This window comes from Dipodomys spectabilis, unplaced genomic scaffold, assembly GCF_019054845.1.
Source record: "Dipodomys spectabilis isolate Male_0828 unplaced genomic scaffold, ASM1905484v1 ptg000278l, whole genome shotgun sequence".
Classification (NCBI taxonomy): Eukaryota; Metazoa; Chordata; class Mammalia; order Rodentia; family Heteromyidae; genus Dipodomys; species Dipodomys spectabilis.
Window position 1 is genome coordinate 2,464,088 of NW_024870955.1, and position 19,430 is coordinate 2,483,517.

At 42.6% G+C, this 19,430-nt stretch overlaps 1 protein-coding gene and 1 pseudogene across 1 annotated transcript; both read left to right on the plus strand.

Moving 5' to 3' along the window:
• Positions 1-378: 378 nt before the first annotated feature.
• On the plus strand, positions 379-1,472 carry LOC122126428 (tubulin beta chain-like). Its single transcript, XM_042701044.1, has 2 exons — positions 379-489; positions 693-1,472. The coding sequence occupies exons 1-2, from the start codon at positions 379-381 to the stop codon at positions 1,470-1,472; spliced, it is 891 nt and encodes a 296-aa protein (XP_042556978.1).
• Positions 1,473-4,187: 2,715 nt separating this feature from the next.
• On the plus strand, positions 4,188-17,955 carry LOC122126429 (annotated as a pseudogene).
• The last annotated feature ends 1,475 nt before the right edge of the window (positions 17,956-19,430 follow it).

The window sequence follows — 19,430 nt, forward strand, 5'->3', positions numbered from 1 at the left end:
AGTGGTAGAGCACTAGCCTTGAGCTGAAGAGCTGAGGGACAGTGCCCAGGCCCAGAGTTCAGGCCCATGACTGGACCCCAAAAAAGAAAACATTTCCTTTATTTCACCGAAGTGTATCTAAACTAATAGCCAAAGTTGCTCAGAGGAGCCTATAGTCTTCACAATGCATATAGCACAGTCATTATTCCTGGAGTATGTGTCTCATCATGTCTTTGTGTCTGATAGGCCAGAACAGGGCAGGTAATAACTGGGCCAAGGGCCACTACACAGAGGGAGCCGAGCTGGTGGAGTCAGTGCTGGAAGTGGTGAGCAGAAAGGTGTGGCTGTCTCCAGGGTTTCTAGCTGGCCTACTTCCTGGGAGGTGGCACCAGGTCAGGCATGGGCACCCTGATTCTCAACAAGATCCGAGAGGAGTTCCCAGACAGCATCATGAACACCTTCAGTGTCATGCCCTTGCCCAAGATGTTGGACACTGGCACCTTAGACTCAGTGAGATCAGAACCATTTGGCCAGAGTTTCAGACCAGACAACTTCATATTTGATATGTCATCATAGTCCATGGGAGATGGCTAATAGGCACCCCTCCTCCCTAACATCCAGACACTCTAGTTCCCAGTGCTGGGCTGAGCCTTTATCCACCTAACCCTATCATCCTCACCTAACCCTACAACACCATCTTGTCTGTCCACCAGTTGGTGGAAAATGCAGATGAAACATTCTGCATTGACAACGAGGCCCTGTATGACATCTGCTTTTGCACCCTGAAGCTGCCCATGCCCACCTATGGAGACCTGAACCACCTGGTGTTGGCTACCATGAGCAAGGTCACCACCTGCCTGTGCTTCCCTGCCCAGCTGAATGCAGACCTGCGCAAGCTGGCTGTGAACACGGTGTCCTTCCCCTGCCTGCACTTCTTCATGCCTGGCCTTGCATCCCTGACTAGCCGTGTCAGCCAGCAGTACAATGCTCTTCCAGTGCCCAAGCTCACCCAGCAGATGTGTGACACCAAGAACACGATAGTCACCTGTGATCCCCGCCATGGCTGCTACCTGATAGCGGCTGCCATCTTCCGAGGCCTCATGTCCATGAAGGAGGTGGATGAGCAGATGCTCAACTTGCAGAACAAGAACAGCAGCTACTTTGCAGACTGGATCCCCAACAACGTGAAGACACTTGTGTGTGACATCCCCCCACATGGCCTCACGATGTTGGCCTCAGTCATTGGCAACAACACGGCCATCCAGGAACCCTTCAAGCACACCTCAGAGCAGTTCAGTGCCATGTTGCAGCACAAGATATTCTTGCACTGGTATACAGGCGAGGGCATCGATGAGACGGAGTTCACTGAGGCTGAGAGCAACATCAACGACCCAGTGTCCAAATACCAGCAATGCAAAGATGCCACTGCTGATGAACAGGGGGAATTTGAAGAAGTCTTGTGGAAGAAGAGGTTTAAGACTTCCCATTGCTAGCAGTGCTACAGGAATGCCAGAGCCTGCCTACTGCTTCTCAAATAAATGGTGCTTTCCTGAGCTACTTTGTCTGCAGTGGGACCTTGCTATGTATCATCATGCTCAGCCTTCTCTGTCAGGAACTCACTGATGGTGAATGTAAAAATGCAAATTTCTTTTAAATATGATTGTTTTAAAACCCTATTTGTATAAATAAAGAAGTATACATTTTATACCCTGAGCCCTTATTCTTCTTTAGAATCCTTTTTATTCTTTCAGTGTATTTGAAATATAAATTTGGCCAGAAGGATTTAATCTTAGCAATATAGGACTGGTGCTCAAGAGGAGTATTAAATTCATGGTTTTTCTGCTATTTTGAAGAGGAGGATGACAAGTGCCAATGTTGTTGTTTTTCCCCCTGGGCCAGTTTTATAGTTTTCAATCTCTCAAAAACATGCAAGTAGCAAAAAAGCAGTCTGAAGAGAAAGAAAACTAGATCCAGGTGCTACTTCTCCTTCAGACAACCACAGGTTCTTGTCTCATGTCCCATCAGAGGGATTTCAGTCACATTCCCCAGAAACAGTATCAGGAACACTGATCCCTGTGTTTAGAGTTCAATTGGCAATGAAGCAGCGCTCACAGGATGAGTGCAAGTTCCTGGTTGCCAGGGTAGTTTCTCAAGGTATCTGGCAGCTTTAAGTACAGAAGTGACTCTAGCTGTTTGGGGGAGTGAGAGGCTGAGAAGCTGACCAGTCCCATAGTGTATCAAGAACTGCTTGACACAGTACTTCCAAGTCAAGGAGAGGAGGGGAGACATCGCCTGTCCCAATGACCCATTCTCATGTTCATTTTTCCAGCAGTCAAAGCTGTCTGAGGCCCACAAGGTGTTGTAAGGATATAAGGGATGGATGGATCTAGCCTGTTGGGTATGTTTACTTTACATGAGTGAAACAGAAATCTCAATTGCTTAGAACCTACAATGGCCAGGAAGAGGGTGAACACTTCTGTTTTCACTGGAGGCCAAATCAGTCACTGGTTCTTTTTGCCAGAATCTTTCACTCTTCTTTCAGTGAGGCTCCAGGCAGGTTGTCTGTGCCAAGCATTCCTCCATGGCCACCAATAACCTGTAAGAGTACATTTTTCTTCAGAAACAGGGCTATGGGAATACTGCAACTTATAGAAAGCTCTAAGGAAAAGGTACTTCTGGGTGAGGTGCAAGTCCCTTGTTGCTAGTAAAGTTGGGAGATGGTAAGTTCCATAAGTTTTCCTCTACCAGGCCTGAGGTTGGGGTAGGGTGGGGAGACCATCCAAGCTGGTCTCACTCATTAGAAAGTAAACTGTCCCAGCGAGTGATCTGTGACTAGAAGCAGGTTGTTTTGTGTCCTTGCCCCAGGGAGATCAAAGTGCAAATAGCTTCCATTGTGGGAGTCCTAGGGAGTAAGTGTTGACACCCCTGGGTCTCTAGTCCTAGAACTGACCAGGTTGGATGACCCCAAATCTTCTAAGGTCGCTGGGTCAGAACTGAAGGCAGGCCTGGCCAAGGCACTCTCATTCCTCAGTGGGTTAAGGATTGAGGCCAAGCTGTGATGGAGGCACCACCCATCCTATCTACCAGTGTTTGACTAAGAACGTTTTTGTTTTCTCTTAAGTACCCATTTATGAGTCTTTTCATGAGTCTTTTCTGGTGGCTTTGGCTTATTTCTTTACACTTTTGAAGAAGTAGTTCGTGGTTCATAATTAATGACTCATGCCTCACTCCTTAGAAAACTCCTGTTGATAATTTTACCAGTAGACCACCATGTATTTCTCAGGCATGACTTTTGTTTTCTCCTAGCCAGAGCTCTGCATTCATTGCCACACAAGCTAATGTGGAGGTGATTCCTATAGATAGGTGATTTTTTGTCCAATTGCTAAGTGCAGCATCTCCCTTATTCTCATGTACCTTAGTAATTGTATCAAATACTTAATAGAGTTCTTGACAAGTATGATAAACAAAGTTCAGAGGTGAAGATGCAGCTCAGTGGTAAAGTACATCCCTGGCAAACACATGACTCTCAGTTCAGTCCCCAGCACCAAAAGGAGGAAAGGCAACAAATGTTAGGCTCAGGAGAGGATACATTAGGACTCATAGAAAAGCAGCACCCAGATTGGCAATGAGGAGTTGTGAAATGAGGGAACATTGGTAGAATATTTGTAGGGGGAAAGAAGAGAGCCCCTTGATGTGTGTACCCTTTTAGAAAGCAGAGGTAGAAACAGGGAATGAACCTCTGGTAGTCAGCCTAGGCCATGGAAGGAAGAAGCCATGACATGTATGTTACTCTAATGGGACCAAAGTGTAAAGTGGCACCACCATACCAGGCCATGGCCCGACAAGAACAGACATTCTTGCATTGGAGAGATGTCTTTTGACCACTTTGGCCATGTTAATGATATTTCCTTATGCTGTTTCCTTTTTCCTTCCAACTTGTCATACCTATAGCAGATCCTGTCCAGGAGACCCATTCTCTCTAATCTTATTCTCTAAAAGTCTCCCAGTTTATAGCTGCACATATCCTAGACGAAAAAAGTAGGGGGTAGATACTCTGTCAGACATAGATTGAAACTGAAAGGTATCTTCAAAGTAGACTTTGACAAGGTTCTGGTATTGACAGTCTTGTGTTGATATGTGCTGTGATTGCAACCAGCTTCTGGTCTAATTCTGAAATGACAATGGGAGAGAAATGGTGATAGGACATCATGGACCACTATGGTTTCAAACCCTTCGCAGGTACATCTCCATTCATGGATGTGCTATCAGCCAACATACAGATGTCTGTTAAAGGGGTGATAGCCGGGAAAAGGAAATTTATTGGCCACAGATGAGACCAGCCTTTGGACAAGTGGTTGCCTTTCAGTGTGAGGCAAAGAGTGCCTACCTATACAGAGATATTTTTCAGGAAGCAAGATGATTCACTCACATCTTATCCACAAAATAATCTGAGAATAACTCTGGAATCCCAGAGGTGAGAGTCATGTGCTTTGCATTTCTACACGACTGCTTTGCTTCATGGCTCTTTATGCTCTTCTGAAACCTCCTTCTGAGCTGGCCCACAATGTGCCCAGGAGGCAGGAATCAAAGGGAACTTGGAAGCTTGGCTGCTAATCACTCTGGCCACACTGACTTGGGGCTGTAGGCATGTGCTGGGCATCTGCTCCATTCTAATGGTATGGGCTCCAGTGGGAGCTTTGGTTCTTACCAGGAGAAGGTAACAGTGCCTCTGTTTTTGAGCCATCTCCCAGGTCAGGATGTCTTTATCTGCAGAGGCTTGAGCTTTGCCATATCTCTCATCATGACAGGTTTTTTTCTTTCTTCCTTCCTTCCTTCCTTCCTTCCTTCCTTCCTTCCTTCCTTTCTTTCTTTTCTTCCTTCCTTTCTTTCTTTCTTTCTTTTCTTTCTTTCTTTCTTTCTTTCTTTCTTTCTTTCTTTCTTTCTTTCTTTCTTTTTCTTTCTTTCTTTCTTTCTTTCTTTCTTTCTTTCTTTCTTTCTTTCTTTCTTTCTTTCTTTCTTTCTTTCTTTCTTTCTTTTTTTCTTTCTTTCTTTCTTTCTTTCTTTCTTTCTTCCTTCTTTCTTTTTCTTTATTTTGTTGGTCATGGGACTAGAACTCTAGGCCTAGGGGCTGTCTCTCTGTTCTTCAGCTCAAGTCTAGCTCTCTATCACTTGAGCCACAGTGCCACTTCCAGTTTTCTGGTGGTTTCTTGGAGATAAGTGTCTCAAGGCCTTTCCTGCCCAAGCTGGTTTTTTACTGGCATACTCAGATCTCTGCCTCCTGAGTAGCTAGGTTTACAGTCAAGGGCCACTGGTGCCCAGTTTGACAGGTTAATTATTTGCTAAACATAACAATGGCCGCATTCTATCCTGGAAGAAGTTTCCCTATCATCCTATACAACACTGATGGTCTTAGTGTTGTGGCAGAGCACACAGCAAGGGGGCTTTCTATGCATGCATATTGACTAATACCTGAAAAGGCAGCTTGCAAAGGCCAGGGAGATTGTTGTTGAAGAGATTGTTGTTTAAAAGCCCCTAGTGCTAGGAAGGCTCTGGAAATGCATACATCTCAACTTGCACTGGGCATTTCCAAATTTTAAGTTCTAGTGTTGTTTCTTTTCCTTTGTACACAGCTTGAGTAGGTTGTTCCAGACAAGGAAAGCTACCTACAGAAGGTCTGTGTGCTAGCTACACTCATACAGAACAAGCAGTTCAGGGCTTGATTTTCGTACATTTTTAGACTGCAATCTGTTCACTGGTGAGGTTTTTAATGTTTCCAAGATCATTTTAAATGATTTTGTGCCCTCTCACCATATCACTTAGGTTTCTATCCTAAGCTAAATCAGCAACAACAATAACAAAAACAACAGACTGGACTCACTTGTAAAGTAGTTAAAAGTGCCACCTGCTGTTCAAACTACAGAAATACCCATTTCTTGTAACCTTCAGAGAAACAAAGGCTTTCTTTTTATTATTATGATTATTATTGTGAAAATACCGTACAGAGGGGTCTTTAAAATGCTTATAGTAGTCTGTACCCAAAGTGGTCCTTATCATTGGAATTTATGGTGACTTCCCAGTGATAAAAGAAGTCCTGAGTGCCCTGAAAACAGCCACTGCCAATGACAGCAGATCTATCTCAGTGCACCGGGCAGCATCTTCTATTGTGGCCTGGACTTAACTTACTTCATAGACCATCTCACAGATGATAGAAAGAGAAAAGGCACCAAGATGGCAGATGCAATCAGGTTTGCAGAGCCAATGTGTTTGCATCAGGGTTGGGGTTAGTTTTAAGTCAATTGACTCAATTAACTCATCTGCTCTTTCTATGAGTCTGACATTAATGACTGCTTATCAGAGGCCAACAACTGAAACACAGCAAGTGCTCAGCATGTTGGCTAAGAGTGCTGTATAGATAATGTACAGCTGCATGGTACTTGTGCTGTACACTTCTCCTATGCTTCCCCGAATTCTAAATATTTCTGGTAGAGAGGAAAAAAGCTGAATCAGCTAATGAACACATCTTACATCTGTTGGGTTGTTTTAATAGTACTATTGTTTGATTGGACTCAAAGCCTCATACATGCTAGGCATGCATTCTACCACACATCCTGCCCCCTTCTTGCTTTAAGTATTTTAAGTAATTTTTGGGCTTTGCTCTTCCCTCACATACACCTCCCACAGAGCTGGGATTTCAGGAATGAACCACCTAGCCAGAAGAATTTGTTGAGATAAGGTCTGCTTGCTAACACTTTGCCTAGACTAGCCTTGGATCTCAGTCCCCTCCCATCTCTGTTATTCCCCAGAATAACATACCTATGGTTTGAAATATTATAATCCCATTATTATTCTGAGTTCTCAGATGTGGTGCTAGAAGGCATTGCCTTCTTACTTGACTTGAAATTATAAACCTTCATCAGGGGACATAATTCTGCTCTAGACTATCAGAACCTCATATCAATGTGTAGACACTGCTCATTGTTAAATCATAGTTCAGGATATGTTGCATGTCTTTAAGCCTCACTTTTTACACACACACACACACACACACACACACACACACACATGCACACACATAAACACAAACACACACACATACCGTTGTTTTCAGTGGTGACTTTGTACATCTTCTGTGAGACCACCTGAGTCCTCTCTTATGCATCTTAGAGCTTTTCTTACCAATTTTGCTGCTTTCCAGTCTTCTCCCTCCTCAGGTGTCCAGTCTCTGCCCTTGACAGTGGCTGAGGCTTGTAGTACTGGGATTAGAGAAAGAGAAAAGATAGATACAGATATTTAAGTAGAAACCTCATCTCTTGCACTTTTAGGTGATTTTAGATGCTTGTTTGCATCAGATCCTCACTCCTATTACTTCTCCCAGCCTCCCAATGCCATGTCCTTCTCCTAGATCCCACAGAAGACTCAGCTGATATTATAGGAAACCGAAACATTGTGCTTCTGTGAAACCTGCATTGCTGCTGCTTTGAGTAAATGTATTTTTATCAGCGATAATTTTTCTTAATGGAATATGGGAGAAACAAAAAAACTACTTATTTAAAGCAGTTTCACTTAACCTTTCTCTTACTCAGTTTATTTAAATTAACTTCATATGCCTATGAGGGACATTACACAAAACAATCGTTCTATGTATATATTTTTTGCTTGTTTCTGTGGTATCATGACTCAAATTCCTTAAACTTTTTGAGGCAAAGATCTTCATTGTGGCAAATATTCAGAATGGAAGGAAAGGGAAGTGAGAATGGAGATCAATTAACATCTTACATCATCCACTGTCCAGGGCTGCTATTTCCACTATTGGAATTGATGATACCCAGTTTGCAGATTCATTGTCATGAAATGGCCCTTACATCATTGATAAAACTGAGTATCTTGGGTTCCCTTTATAGCATTGGACTTTTGATGTCTGCACACTATGTGTCTGAAGGACCCAAGAGCAAGCTTATCTCCACAGAAGTGAGGTCTCCTCTCATGACAGAATGAGACAATGTGAGGACTTTCCAAAGGAAGAGGCTATTACTCAGCACTCCCATATTACAGGATTTGGAGAGAGAACAAAACAAACCCGTAAACTGGCCCTAGAACTTGACCTCTTCCCACTCATTCCTTTCTTCTTCAGATAATAAAGCTGAGTAAGCTGAGGAAGGAAGCACACCACCTCCTAATTCAAATTTTGTTGCCTGGTTTCCCCAGACAATTCCTACACCCTTCCATGAGGGTTTGACCTAACATCTGATCTTGTCAAGTGTCTTCTCAGAAGGAATTCTATTGAATAATAATGTCTTCAAAAACTAACTTTGTGGAAAATCTTTACTTCCCTTCCATATCTAAGACAGCCTTTAACTCAGTAAACAGATGATCCAGTGGGAACAAATACAAATTGAGTATGCTGCATTGTACACCTCTTAATGTTTATGGGCTTTAATTTTAAGTTTTAAAAGATACGTATAAAAACCAGGAGCCTGCTGGTTCATGCCTGTAATCCTAGCTAATCAGGGGGCTGAAATCTGAGGATTGCAATTTGAAGCCAGCTGAGACAAGAAAACCCATGAGACTCTTATCTCCAATAAACTACTAAGAGAAAGCTGGAAGTGGTGTTGGGATTTAGTGGGTAGAACACTAGCCTTGAGCACAAAGAGGCTCAGAGACAGTGCACAGGCCCTATGTTCAAGCCCCATGGCTAGCAAACAAAACAGCATTTATACTTAACAAAACTGTACACATTTCCTCTTTAGGTCCATCATGATCTCCTACCACTAGCCACACTGCCACTGGATTTTTGTAGTTCATGATCGTACAGCTTTGTGGACTGGGGAGGTCTCTCCTGACAGGTCATTTCTACAAAGATTTGGTGTGTGGCTGTGTTTTAACAAACTGAGTTTCTGTTCAACTCATGTTTACAAATGAGTTTACACATCATCATAGCACCCTTCCTCTGAGCAGGGCTGCTGGTGAATTTAGCATGGACCTCTGAAATAGAGACATAATTTCATTTGACATTATTATCATTCCAGGCAAAAATTGAAATTCCAGTTATAAAACAATGTATCAATCCTATTGAAATCCTGGTATTGATTTTCCTCAAAGACTTTGAAACCAGATTTTTTTTTAATCTTGAAAATGCAGTACAGAGGGGTTACAATTACACAAGCAAGGTAATGAGTACATTTCCTTTTTGGGGGGAGGGAGTCTGGTCGTGGGCCTGAACTCTGGGCCTGGTCCCTGTCCCGCAGCTCTTCACCTCAAGGCTAGAGCTCAACCACTTGAGCCATAGCACCACTTCCAGCTTTTTATTTCTGCTTCTGTGGTGCTGAGGAATCAAACCCAGGGCCTCATGTATGCAAGGCAAGCACTGTACCACTGAGCCACCTTCCCAGCCCACATGAGTACATTTCTTATCAAGCATTGCAGCCCACATGAGTACATTTCTTATCAAGCATTGTTCCCTCCTCCTTTGTTTCCCCTTACCTTCCCTTCCCCATCTCCCTCCCCATACCACACCAATGTTGTAAAGTTTGTTTTTCGACATAATGTCTTGTACATCTCATTGTTGCAATGGGTCCACCTGTATCCCTGTTTAAACAATTTGTTTTTCCCTTCCCCTCCACAAATTATAGCAACATCAAATACAGTGAAAACAGGGGTTATACCGAGGAGGAGGGACATAGAAAAACACAAAGAAATCATCTTATAAATATGTTTAAAACAATAGAAAGAAAGAAAAAAATGTGAGTCCTTATCTTGGGGTTCATTTCACCTAACATCAACTCCTCTGAACATTTCTGCTTGTCTCAGACATATACTAGTCATTGCAAATAAGGGAAACCATGGGACCTGTGTTTCTTTGGGCTTGAGACGAGAATGTTTTATATATGTACAAATATATCATGGGAGAAGCATGGAATCGTGGACAGTTTTTGATTCTTATGTGTTCATGTACCACAGCTTTATCGTTAAACTCCATTGTGAGCTTTCGAACAGTGCCTTGGGCCATCTCATTTAGAAACTTTAGATATTAGTGCAGCTTGTTCTTTTAAAGGATCAATTCTTGCATAATGCAAAACATTACTTACCTTGGGGGCAATTGGCAAGGCTGAGATGAAGTCGGCCTCACCTAACGGACTACACCTCACACCAATTGCTGGAATCTGCATCTGCAAGCCCTGTTCTCCTGTGTTCCTTACAAACTTCCCAACTTCCCTCCTTACAATATAATCTAGCTGGAAGCAGTGACTCACATCTGTAATTCTAGCTACTCAAAATCTGAGATACATCCAGAGGATTTGTGTTAAGACCAGATCAATTAGAAAAGTCTGTTAAAATTGAGCCTCTAATGATTAATACAAACAGGACTGAAAGTGTGATTCAAGTAGTCAAGTGCCAGCCAACTAAGCAGAAGACCCTGAGTTCAACTGCAGGACTTGCAAAGGGGTGGGGGGGAAGGGGGGAGGGGAGATGCAGCACTATATTCCATCTTGATAGTATTCAGAGGATGAGGAACTAGTAGGAAGTGCTTCAATAGCTGTTGTGAGTCAAGTCCTGGCTTAGAACTCTGTATATGAAAAGTTGTAGTTATTCTTCAATGGTCAAGCTCAAACTACCTATAAAGAATCACTTTATATGTATGTGGGTATAAGTTTATGCTTTGATCTACTGTGTGAAATCAGAACAAGAAACTACCTCTGAAAACAGAATCAGCTGTATGGTGGGGAGGAAGAAGCAGATTCCCTATATAGTATAGCATCAACCTCCCTGGAACTACAAAGCCAATAAAACAAACTCCAGCACAGCATTGGCTGTGTTTTATGGTAAGTTCTTGTCCCCTGCAAAGGCCACCCTCTCCCATGTCTGCTTTGCTCTCCAATTTCCTGTGGCAGTAGCATCCACCAACACATAATGGGATACAGGCATTGAGATGCTTGCTGATCTTTCTTTCCAACCTTATGTCTTAAATTAGCTTATCTCCATGTCTGTAAGTTAATTTAGTCCAGTTTATAAGACCTTAGAAAATACGTGTTTCCAGGGGGAGGGGGGAGGCTGGGAAGGGATGTGAAGGGTAAACAAAAGAGGAGGCTGCAATGCTTGGTAAGAAATGTATGCATTTTCCTGCCCATGTAACTGTAACTCCTCTGTACAGTATGTTCACAAATAAAATTAAATTAAATTTAAAAAAAAAGTAAAAAAAAAAAAGAAAAGAAAAAAAAAAAAAAGAAAAAAAGAAAATACGTGTTTCCAATTCAATGTGTAAAGTCTCCTTGCAGGGGCAGGTTATATTCCTTAGTCAATAACCCTTCAGTCAGTACCAGACAATCTTAGTGCCAAGTTCACTCTGAATTTTCCCTTTTCTTGGATACAAGAACTCCCTAAAGTCAGTATGATCCTTGGGTCTTCAAAGAGAGAAAATTGGAAATGCTATATGCAATAGTCAGAGTGGCCAAGAGCCACTGTAAATACGAAAGCCGTTCTGGCTATGTCACCTACAACCGGTGGCAGCAGCCACACCTGTGTAATATCCAGGCTGTAGGTAAGCCTTTACAACCTGCAGCAGGTAGATCCACAGTCTACCTTTTCTGGGAGGAGGCTTTTTAAGAAATATTAGTTTTTATGATTTGCAGAGTTTCTGCTTGGCAACTTCCAATCTAGAATAGATTTTTGTCATCTGCTCACATATGCAATGTTTTTACTTGTTCCCTGTGTATTTTTTTAACTTTAGAAACTTAGTGAATACTTTCATCCAGTTTAAGAAGCCGAATTTTGTAGCAGTAAAGGGCCCAGCCATTGGACTAGGAGCATCCATATTGCCTCTTTGTAATGTGGTTTGGACCAAGGAAAAGACTTGGTTCCAAACACCCTGTACCCCCGTAGGACAGGATCCAGATGGCTGCTCTACTGGTATCTTTCCCAAGGATATGGGAGGCACATCTGTGAGTGGCTTGGTTAAAAACTTATTTTAGACAATGTCCTAAGAACCTGTGCTTTGGGTGTTGTTCCACTCAGGGTATCTTGTGTGTTCTCTGGGGACATTTCATCAAACCTACTTGGTTCATGCAGTGCTGTAATACTTCCCAGGAGGCCTTTCCTCCCATGAGGAGCCTCCAGATTTACTGAAATCACACTGATACCCAGTTTTCAATCAAGAATTTTCTTTTGCTTCACTTTAAAAGCTGCCCTTTTAAAGTAACAGTGGGAAGCCATGCACTAGATGCTCACACACACCTGTAATACTAGCCTTTTGGGAGGCTGATACCAGATTTGCAGTTTGAAGCCAGTGTAGGCAGAGAAACCCAAGAGATTCTTATTGCAATTAGCCTGGAAAAAGCCACTAGAGATCAGTGGCTGGAATGGTAGAGTGCCAGCTTTGAACAAAAAGAGCCAGGTTAAGAGCTAAAGGCCCTGAGTTCAAGTCCTATTATACACAATGTCCCCCACACCTGTACCCACACACCTTCCCCAACAAACACACAAAAGCAATTAGGAAGCAAACTTGACCAAATAAAAGAAGCGGGGAGAGGGGTTCAGTATAATTTTGTGGTTCATTTTTTTCACTATTTAAATTGGTCCATTCATGATGAGAGATTGTGTTTGTGTTTTCTCAATTACATATACCTTGTTCCTTAGTTCTGGAGACAGACTGAGAGTGTTGGCAGAGAGGAGAATGCACAGAGATTGAATTCTGTTGAAGGGAGGGACTGGATGTCAGATTGGATAGGGGACAAGTGCAACTCCTCCAGCTCCACCACTGAGTGTCCCGTAGTTTGACCTGGCCAATTGGCATGATGCTGTCTTTGTACCCATCAGTGTGGGGAGTGCAGGAAGACCATTGTGTCATGGAAAATGACTGTAGCTGAGGGAGTTGCGGAAGGAACTGACAACCCACAGCTGAAATAACAGGATCTCCCTTTGGGGTTCACAGCTAAGTTTACCTCCTCATGTAGAAATATCCAGTATCCAAGGGTATCACTTCCTTGGGGAGCCTACAATGAGGGGAGATAGTACAATTTCAGGCAATCTTGGGAGCAATTAGAGTACAATGAAGAAGAAAATGTGTGTCTCCTCTCTGAAATTCCAGAGGGTAAGAGTAACTGAGGAGAGGAAGCTGTCAGTCACTGCTGAGTTGGTAGGGTTGAGAAGGAAGGCACATTGGAGCTGGGAGTCATATGTGTAATCCTAACTATTTAAGATGCTGAGATTTGGATGATCATTATTCAGGGCCAGCCCAGGCCAAAAACTGGGTGACATCTCCTCTTAAGCTAGCAATGAATATCAACTTCACTACAACAGGAAGCTTAAAATAGGTGAGTCCAGGCCCAGGCATGTACCTGGATAGGAAGCAAGACCATAACTAAAAAATGACCAGCACAAAATAGGCATATAGCTCACCTACCTAGCAAGTACAGTACTCTGAGTTCTAACACGAGTACCATGAACAAGGGTAAGCATGGTGACCTCGGTGCCCCAGTGTGATTCACTGAGATGGCTGCAGCATCTGTTGCTCTGTAGGCTCCTGCCAAAGAGGAACAGTCCGTCGACATCCCTCAATCTATGCCTACCAAGACAGCAAATGCTGAGCAGAACCCCTCACAATGGCCAAGGATGGAGGTTTGGTTGGAACTTTGGCCCCTCAAAGGGGAGGAGAGCAATGATCTGCAGGACCAGTTGGACTCCTGAGTGAGAGAAGGGCAGAAGGAGGCAATGTTGAGGTTGGTACGGGGTTTGTGTTTAATGACTAATATGGCTTCAGTGGAAATGTTCTGACTTTGATTAATATATTTTATGATATGTGAATCAAGGGAGAGCTAGGGCAGTGAGGGAAACACACTTGTGTAAATTTTACATAGGTTGAAACTTACTCTAAAGTCTAAGTTGTTTTGGAAAACTGAAATGTGGAGAAGTTGATAAAAGAGCACAGCTCCCCAGTACTGGCACTGTTCTCTGTAGATTTATCTGCCCTATCCATCCCTCTACTGGTGGGTACTTGTCCCCAGGGTGCCTCATACCCCATCCCAGTGTGCTGCTCAATCCAGAACAGCTGCTGTTGGGCAGGGAGGATCAGGAAGCCCTGATGCACTCATGTGCCAACAGTGCCTCCTTCCCTTGGAGGCACAACACAATCCAGAGCTCTGCAGCACACTATCATTGCTATGAATTGGAGCCTCCAAAATTTGGGCTTTGCCTGCATTATTCCCCCACACCTCCAGACCAGCCTTTTGGGGACTTCTGAGACCTGGAGAATACGAAAGGGAGGCCTGGAGGCAGCATCTGTTCCCATTGGAGCACTGAGTTTGCCACAAGGACCTAACAGGCTGAGAATCTTGGGAATGAACAGTGCAGGGTGGCTAAACCTTGATACTCTCTGCTAACATGTCAGGCATTTACTGACATTTATATTCTATCCCTCTGTGTCCACCAAACCATGGCCATTTGGGGTGTGTGTGTATGTCTGATAAGTCAGAAAGTGATTGGCTAGCAAACAAGAATGATCAGTGCTAATAGGTTCACATGGTTGACTGTATTGGCCCTTTATGAGAGATCTCTGGTAGATCTGAATGTGATGTTGCAGTTGACAATTCTTTCCATCAACTCATCCCTCTATTTATCATTCAATTCACATCCTACTCCCTACTTTTCCAGCTCTCTGACCAGCAGTCCAGGTTAACACTCAGTACTGTTCAGCCCCAATACTTTGACATCAAGTAGATGACCAGTGCAGTCCCATTTGGGGTTATTTTCCTCTTCTTGTCACTATAGGATGATACTGTAAGGAAGTGGCCAGTCCCCTCCTTGGCTTGCATACCCACACTGTCTGACCACAACCAATCCATTTCTATAAGCTCATAAGTTCTTAGTAAGTATGAAGGTGTCTTCTCAGAAATTGCATGCCACGTTTTAGGCTCTTGTCTTTCTTCACCTGTAGCCTAGCATACCTTCCTTGGGCAGATTACTGAGTTTTTCTGAAACTTCGCCAGCAATTTGAGAAGAGTAAGGGTTGGACTCAGGTCTCAGCCTCCTACTTTCCTGATATCCAGGAGTCCCATAAGTACAAGAGAGTATTCTGCCCTCACCTGGGAGGTCCATGTTTAGCACATGATGATATCGGGTCAGGTCCCATAGTGCTCCACCTGGCATTGAAATGCTGTTTTGTACATTTTACTATGCTGTGTCCACCTATCCCTACCTGATTAAGATCTTTAAGCTCATTGTGAGTTATTACTGAAGAAGGTGACTTGCTAACAATTAAATGCTAATTCTACCACTAAAGAATCCTTATTTCCAGGAAAATGTTAAGATCATTGTAAACAATAATCTGGGGGAATGTGTGGAGGTGCAATGGTATGGGAGGATGAGGGTCAACTAGAGGAAAGACTAAGTAAATATGAATAGGTAAACACCATCTAACCAAATGGCATTTTGGAAGTGGAATCTTTGTACTGAATGTTTCAGTGGTAGAATTCTTGAGGGTTCATTGTGTTTGGAAAGATTCAAATTGGTTTGAAGTCTCTGCAACATAAGCACATGCAACTTAATATTATCAGTGTACACAACAAGTGCATGAGTATGTGAAGTTATACACATACACACACATACACAAAGTTGGAATTGAAGAGATGTTATTAGTACAGACCTGGGACTAAAGGGCCTGTGTTACCAGCAGCACAAGGTGACCTACACTATGATAGCTCTTGCTCAGATTGTATGCTCACCATAAGCCATACTTCCAGCCCCTCTTTTGCGATTATTTTGAAGGTGGGATCTCAAGACTTTTCTGCTTAGGTTGGTCTCGGAGCCACCATCCTCCAGATTTAAGCCTACTGATTAGCTAAGATCACAGGTGTGAGCCACCAATCCTGGCCCACTGCTTGTGTGTTTAAGTGGAAAATGGTTAACAGCCTTGAATCAGCCATGTCATTCACACTCTTGGCAAAATTCAGGAACTCCTTTTGTTGTCTTGCACATCCAGTCATTTGGAAAAGTGAAAAGCACAAGTCAGGAAAGACTCCCTAGTAACAAAGAGATGTGTATGGAGCTAGCTGGGAAGAAGGAAGATGGACCACCATGACAGTGTGCTGGCTAGAGACAGATGGCTCCAGTTAGACCAGATGGAGAGAACCAGATAAGGGCATGAATAGAATGTAAATGGAAGAGAGCGATTTTAGAGCTATTGGCTGACTTTCAAAGGGAAGAAAACAAAAAGAAGTAATGAGGCTAGGCATGGTGGTACATGCCTATGTTCTGCATACAAAGGTAGCTTAGCCCAAAGTCCTACTTAGATTAAACCCTATCTCAAAAAAGAGAAGAGAAGTTACTGAGAGAACAGAGTGGAACCACTATCACTGAGTTCTCTGGACCTGAACATGTTGGCATATACTATTGAGAATATACTTCTATTGGCTAGCAGGACTAGGCTGTGGCTTCCCTACTGTATGTTGAGAAAGAAAATGATGCTCTAAGATGGGAAAATTCAGTGGTCCTAGGGCCCTTCTCCTTTATCCATTCTCACTTGTCTGCCTTGAAGAACTGACTTAATATAAAGAACAAGGTTTAGTGAGATTTCTGATAAGTGTTTACTTATAGTAGATCCTTTTCCCCCAAGGAGAGGCTGCTTAGTCAACCTGTGGATTAGCAGAACATTCCACACTCTTCAGATGCTCATGACCTGTCCAAGACTGTGCTCAAATGCCAGCCTCACTTAGGGTGATGTTCAGAACCTTGCAAGGCTTTCTGCTGAGGAACAGGTCCCCTGCCACTGTGTTCATCTTTTTTGACTCTCTTGAAGGGTGGTGAGTCAGCCATACCTGTGCCCTCCAGCATTTGCTCGTGTGCTCTGTGCACTGCGTGGAAGTAAAAAAGCAGTGGAAACTGTAGTGTCCTCTGGGAAATTTTCATGAAGATTTCATCTCTTGAGAAGGGAGACTCTATCCACTGCTTGTTTACCTGAAGCCCAGAAGCTCTGGGTCTGGTTTTCAGCACTGCCAGGGAAACACAGAAGGAAGTCATCATTTCAACCCATTCTCCCCTCCTCACCCTGCATGAGCATCTGGGAGCCTGTTGCTGGAATGGTAAATCCAGACACTTTCCTCTGAAACCAAAATGAAAACCTGGGACAAAATTAAAGTCAGTGTAAAGTGAATAAGCATGTATCGATGTATACACTACTACATATTGTAAAAACAAAAGAATGTCCACTTCCTTCATGCAGTCATTCGAAGTCATGTGTCAGACTCACTCAGCATGGCAATAATTTTGGGAACATGAAAGTCCTGGCTGCTTTGTCTCTTATAGTTATATCCACATGGTGAAATGTGATATCCAGCAGTAATAGCTCAGCCATTAGAACATGGGCTCTGTGTCTCAGGAACAAGTCACTTTTTGTAACTCAGAGAGGAAAAGAAACCCCAGACAGCCACTCTAGGCCTGGCTGACTTCCATAAGATTAACAATTACTTGGCCTTATTTATGGCTCATTTTCTTGCATATGAAGAGTTCACACATGGGAGCTGGCTTTAGAGGACAGAGTGCAGATAAAGGAAGTTAAAACAATAACCTCAAACACAAAGTAGACCTTTTCTAGTTCACATTTTTGGAGTCCATATGATTCTGAAGGAGGTTATGCCTTTCTCATAATAGCCCAGCCCATCTGCCCATTGGATCATGACTCCCCACAATTCATAATTAGCGTCTACTAGCACGTGTGCCACAGGATCTGGGGTTTGTGAGCACCCATCCTCATTGTTGACATTGGGGGATGAGGCTCCCTCTGTCTGCTTGCATCATGTTTCACATCTCAACACTCTGCTTCCTTTCAGGCCAATGAAATGATGCTCAGTGGTTGGAAGCTGACCTCACAGGAGACTTGTGGCAAAGGCCTGATATCCCAGGTTTCTGGTCAGGGAAGTCATGGTTCTAGTCATGGAGCTCGCCTCCTGTAATACAGTTGTTCATGTAGTTGGTTCTTTTACATGTTAGTTTTTAAAAAATAAAATCTTGGGCTGTGAAGGTGGCCTGGTGGTAGAGTGCTTGCCTAGCATGCATGAAGCCCTGAGTTTGATTCTTCAGAATATCCAGAAAAAGCTGGAAGTGTTGCTGTGGCTCAAGTGTTAGTATGCTAGCTTTAAGCAAAAAATGCTTAGGGACAGTGCACAGGCACCTAGTTCAGGCCCCAGGAATTGCAAAAATGAACAAATTGTTGATCAGCTTTTACTACTTCAGGTCATAAAAAGGGTAACAAGGCTCAGGACTGTTGCTACAAGAGCTCATGTCTTCCCACAAACAGAGGGATAAGGATCCTGTCTCTCACTTTCCAGTACCCAGAAAACCCTCAAATGGTGAATGGATCAATAAAATGTGGTATACATGTATGAGGTTACATATATATATATATATATATATATATATATATATATATATATATATATATATATGTATGTATGTATGTATGAGGTTACATACATGTATACCACATTTTATATACATATATGTATATATAGATATAAATATATGTGTGTGTATGTACATATATACATATATAAATGTATGTATAAACTCACACACACACACACACACACACACACACGCACATGCACACAAACAGAGAAATCCCACTCATCCATCAGAGAGCATGATAGACTATCATTTGTAATAATGTGGGAAGACTGGGAAAGCATTATATTATGGGAAGTAATCCAGACCCAGAGAACACAAGCTGCATGGTTTCCCTTATTTGTGGCTGCTAGAATGTTCCAATAAACCCAAATGCAAATACACTCAGTTGTATGCTAATAGTTACAGATGAATTAACTGAAGTATAGTAGACTCTATGAAGAGCAGAAATAGTGTGGTATTTTTTCCTCTAAAGAAATGTTTAATGGTCTGCCAAGAAAACAAAAACTCTCAAAGTTTATCTGACAATCCATTCACTTGTTAATAACTTAGTAATTAAGGATGCTCTCACCAGAGTGGGCAAGAGTAAACATAGTAGTCTATTTTAGTGACTAAAATTCCAAAGCCTACTGACATCACAAATAAATGTATCATGTTTAAAATTTTAATCTATTTCTATTTCCTGACTTGCCACACCAAGAATTATTGTCTTACAAGGGAATATGAAAATAAAAACATCCATTTGTGGAAATGAGCATGAGATTAGTTGTTCTTTCTCAGAAGTTTGTCTCAATGAAAACAAAGAATTAAACTTAAATGCTGAGGAAAATAAATGTTATTACCTCATTATACCATAAAAGAATGTAAACTGTGAGCAAGGTAAATATGGCAGGCAAAAATAAGGCAAATAACAGAGTTTCAGTGAAGTCAATTTCTTTTTTCTCATTGCTATCTAAAACCCTCCATCTCTGTGTTCTTCTGGTACACAGCTGAGAATCTGGCAGACCTCTTAAGGACCAGAGCAGAATAGACAATCTCCACACAGGCCAGATGAACACAGT

Bases quoted from the DNA above. Each gene is read 5' to 3' on its own strand.
- LOC122126428 (XM_042701044.1), top strand. From the start codon at position 379: ATGGGCACCCTGATTCTCAACAAGATCCGAGAGGAGTTCCCAGACAGC. The intron at 490-692 runs GTGAGATCAGAA...TCTGTCCACCAG, and splicing joins ACACTGGCACCTTAGACTCA to TTGGTGGAAAATGCAGATGA.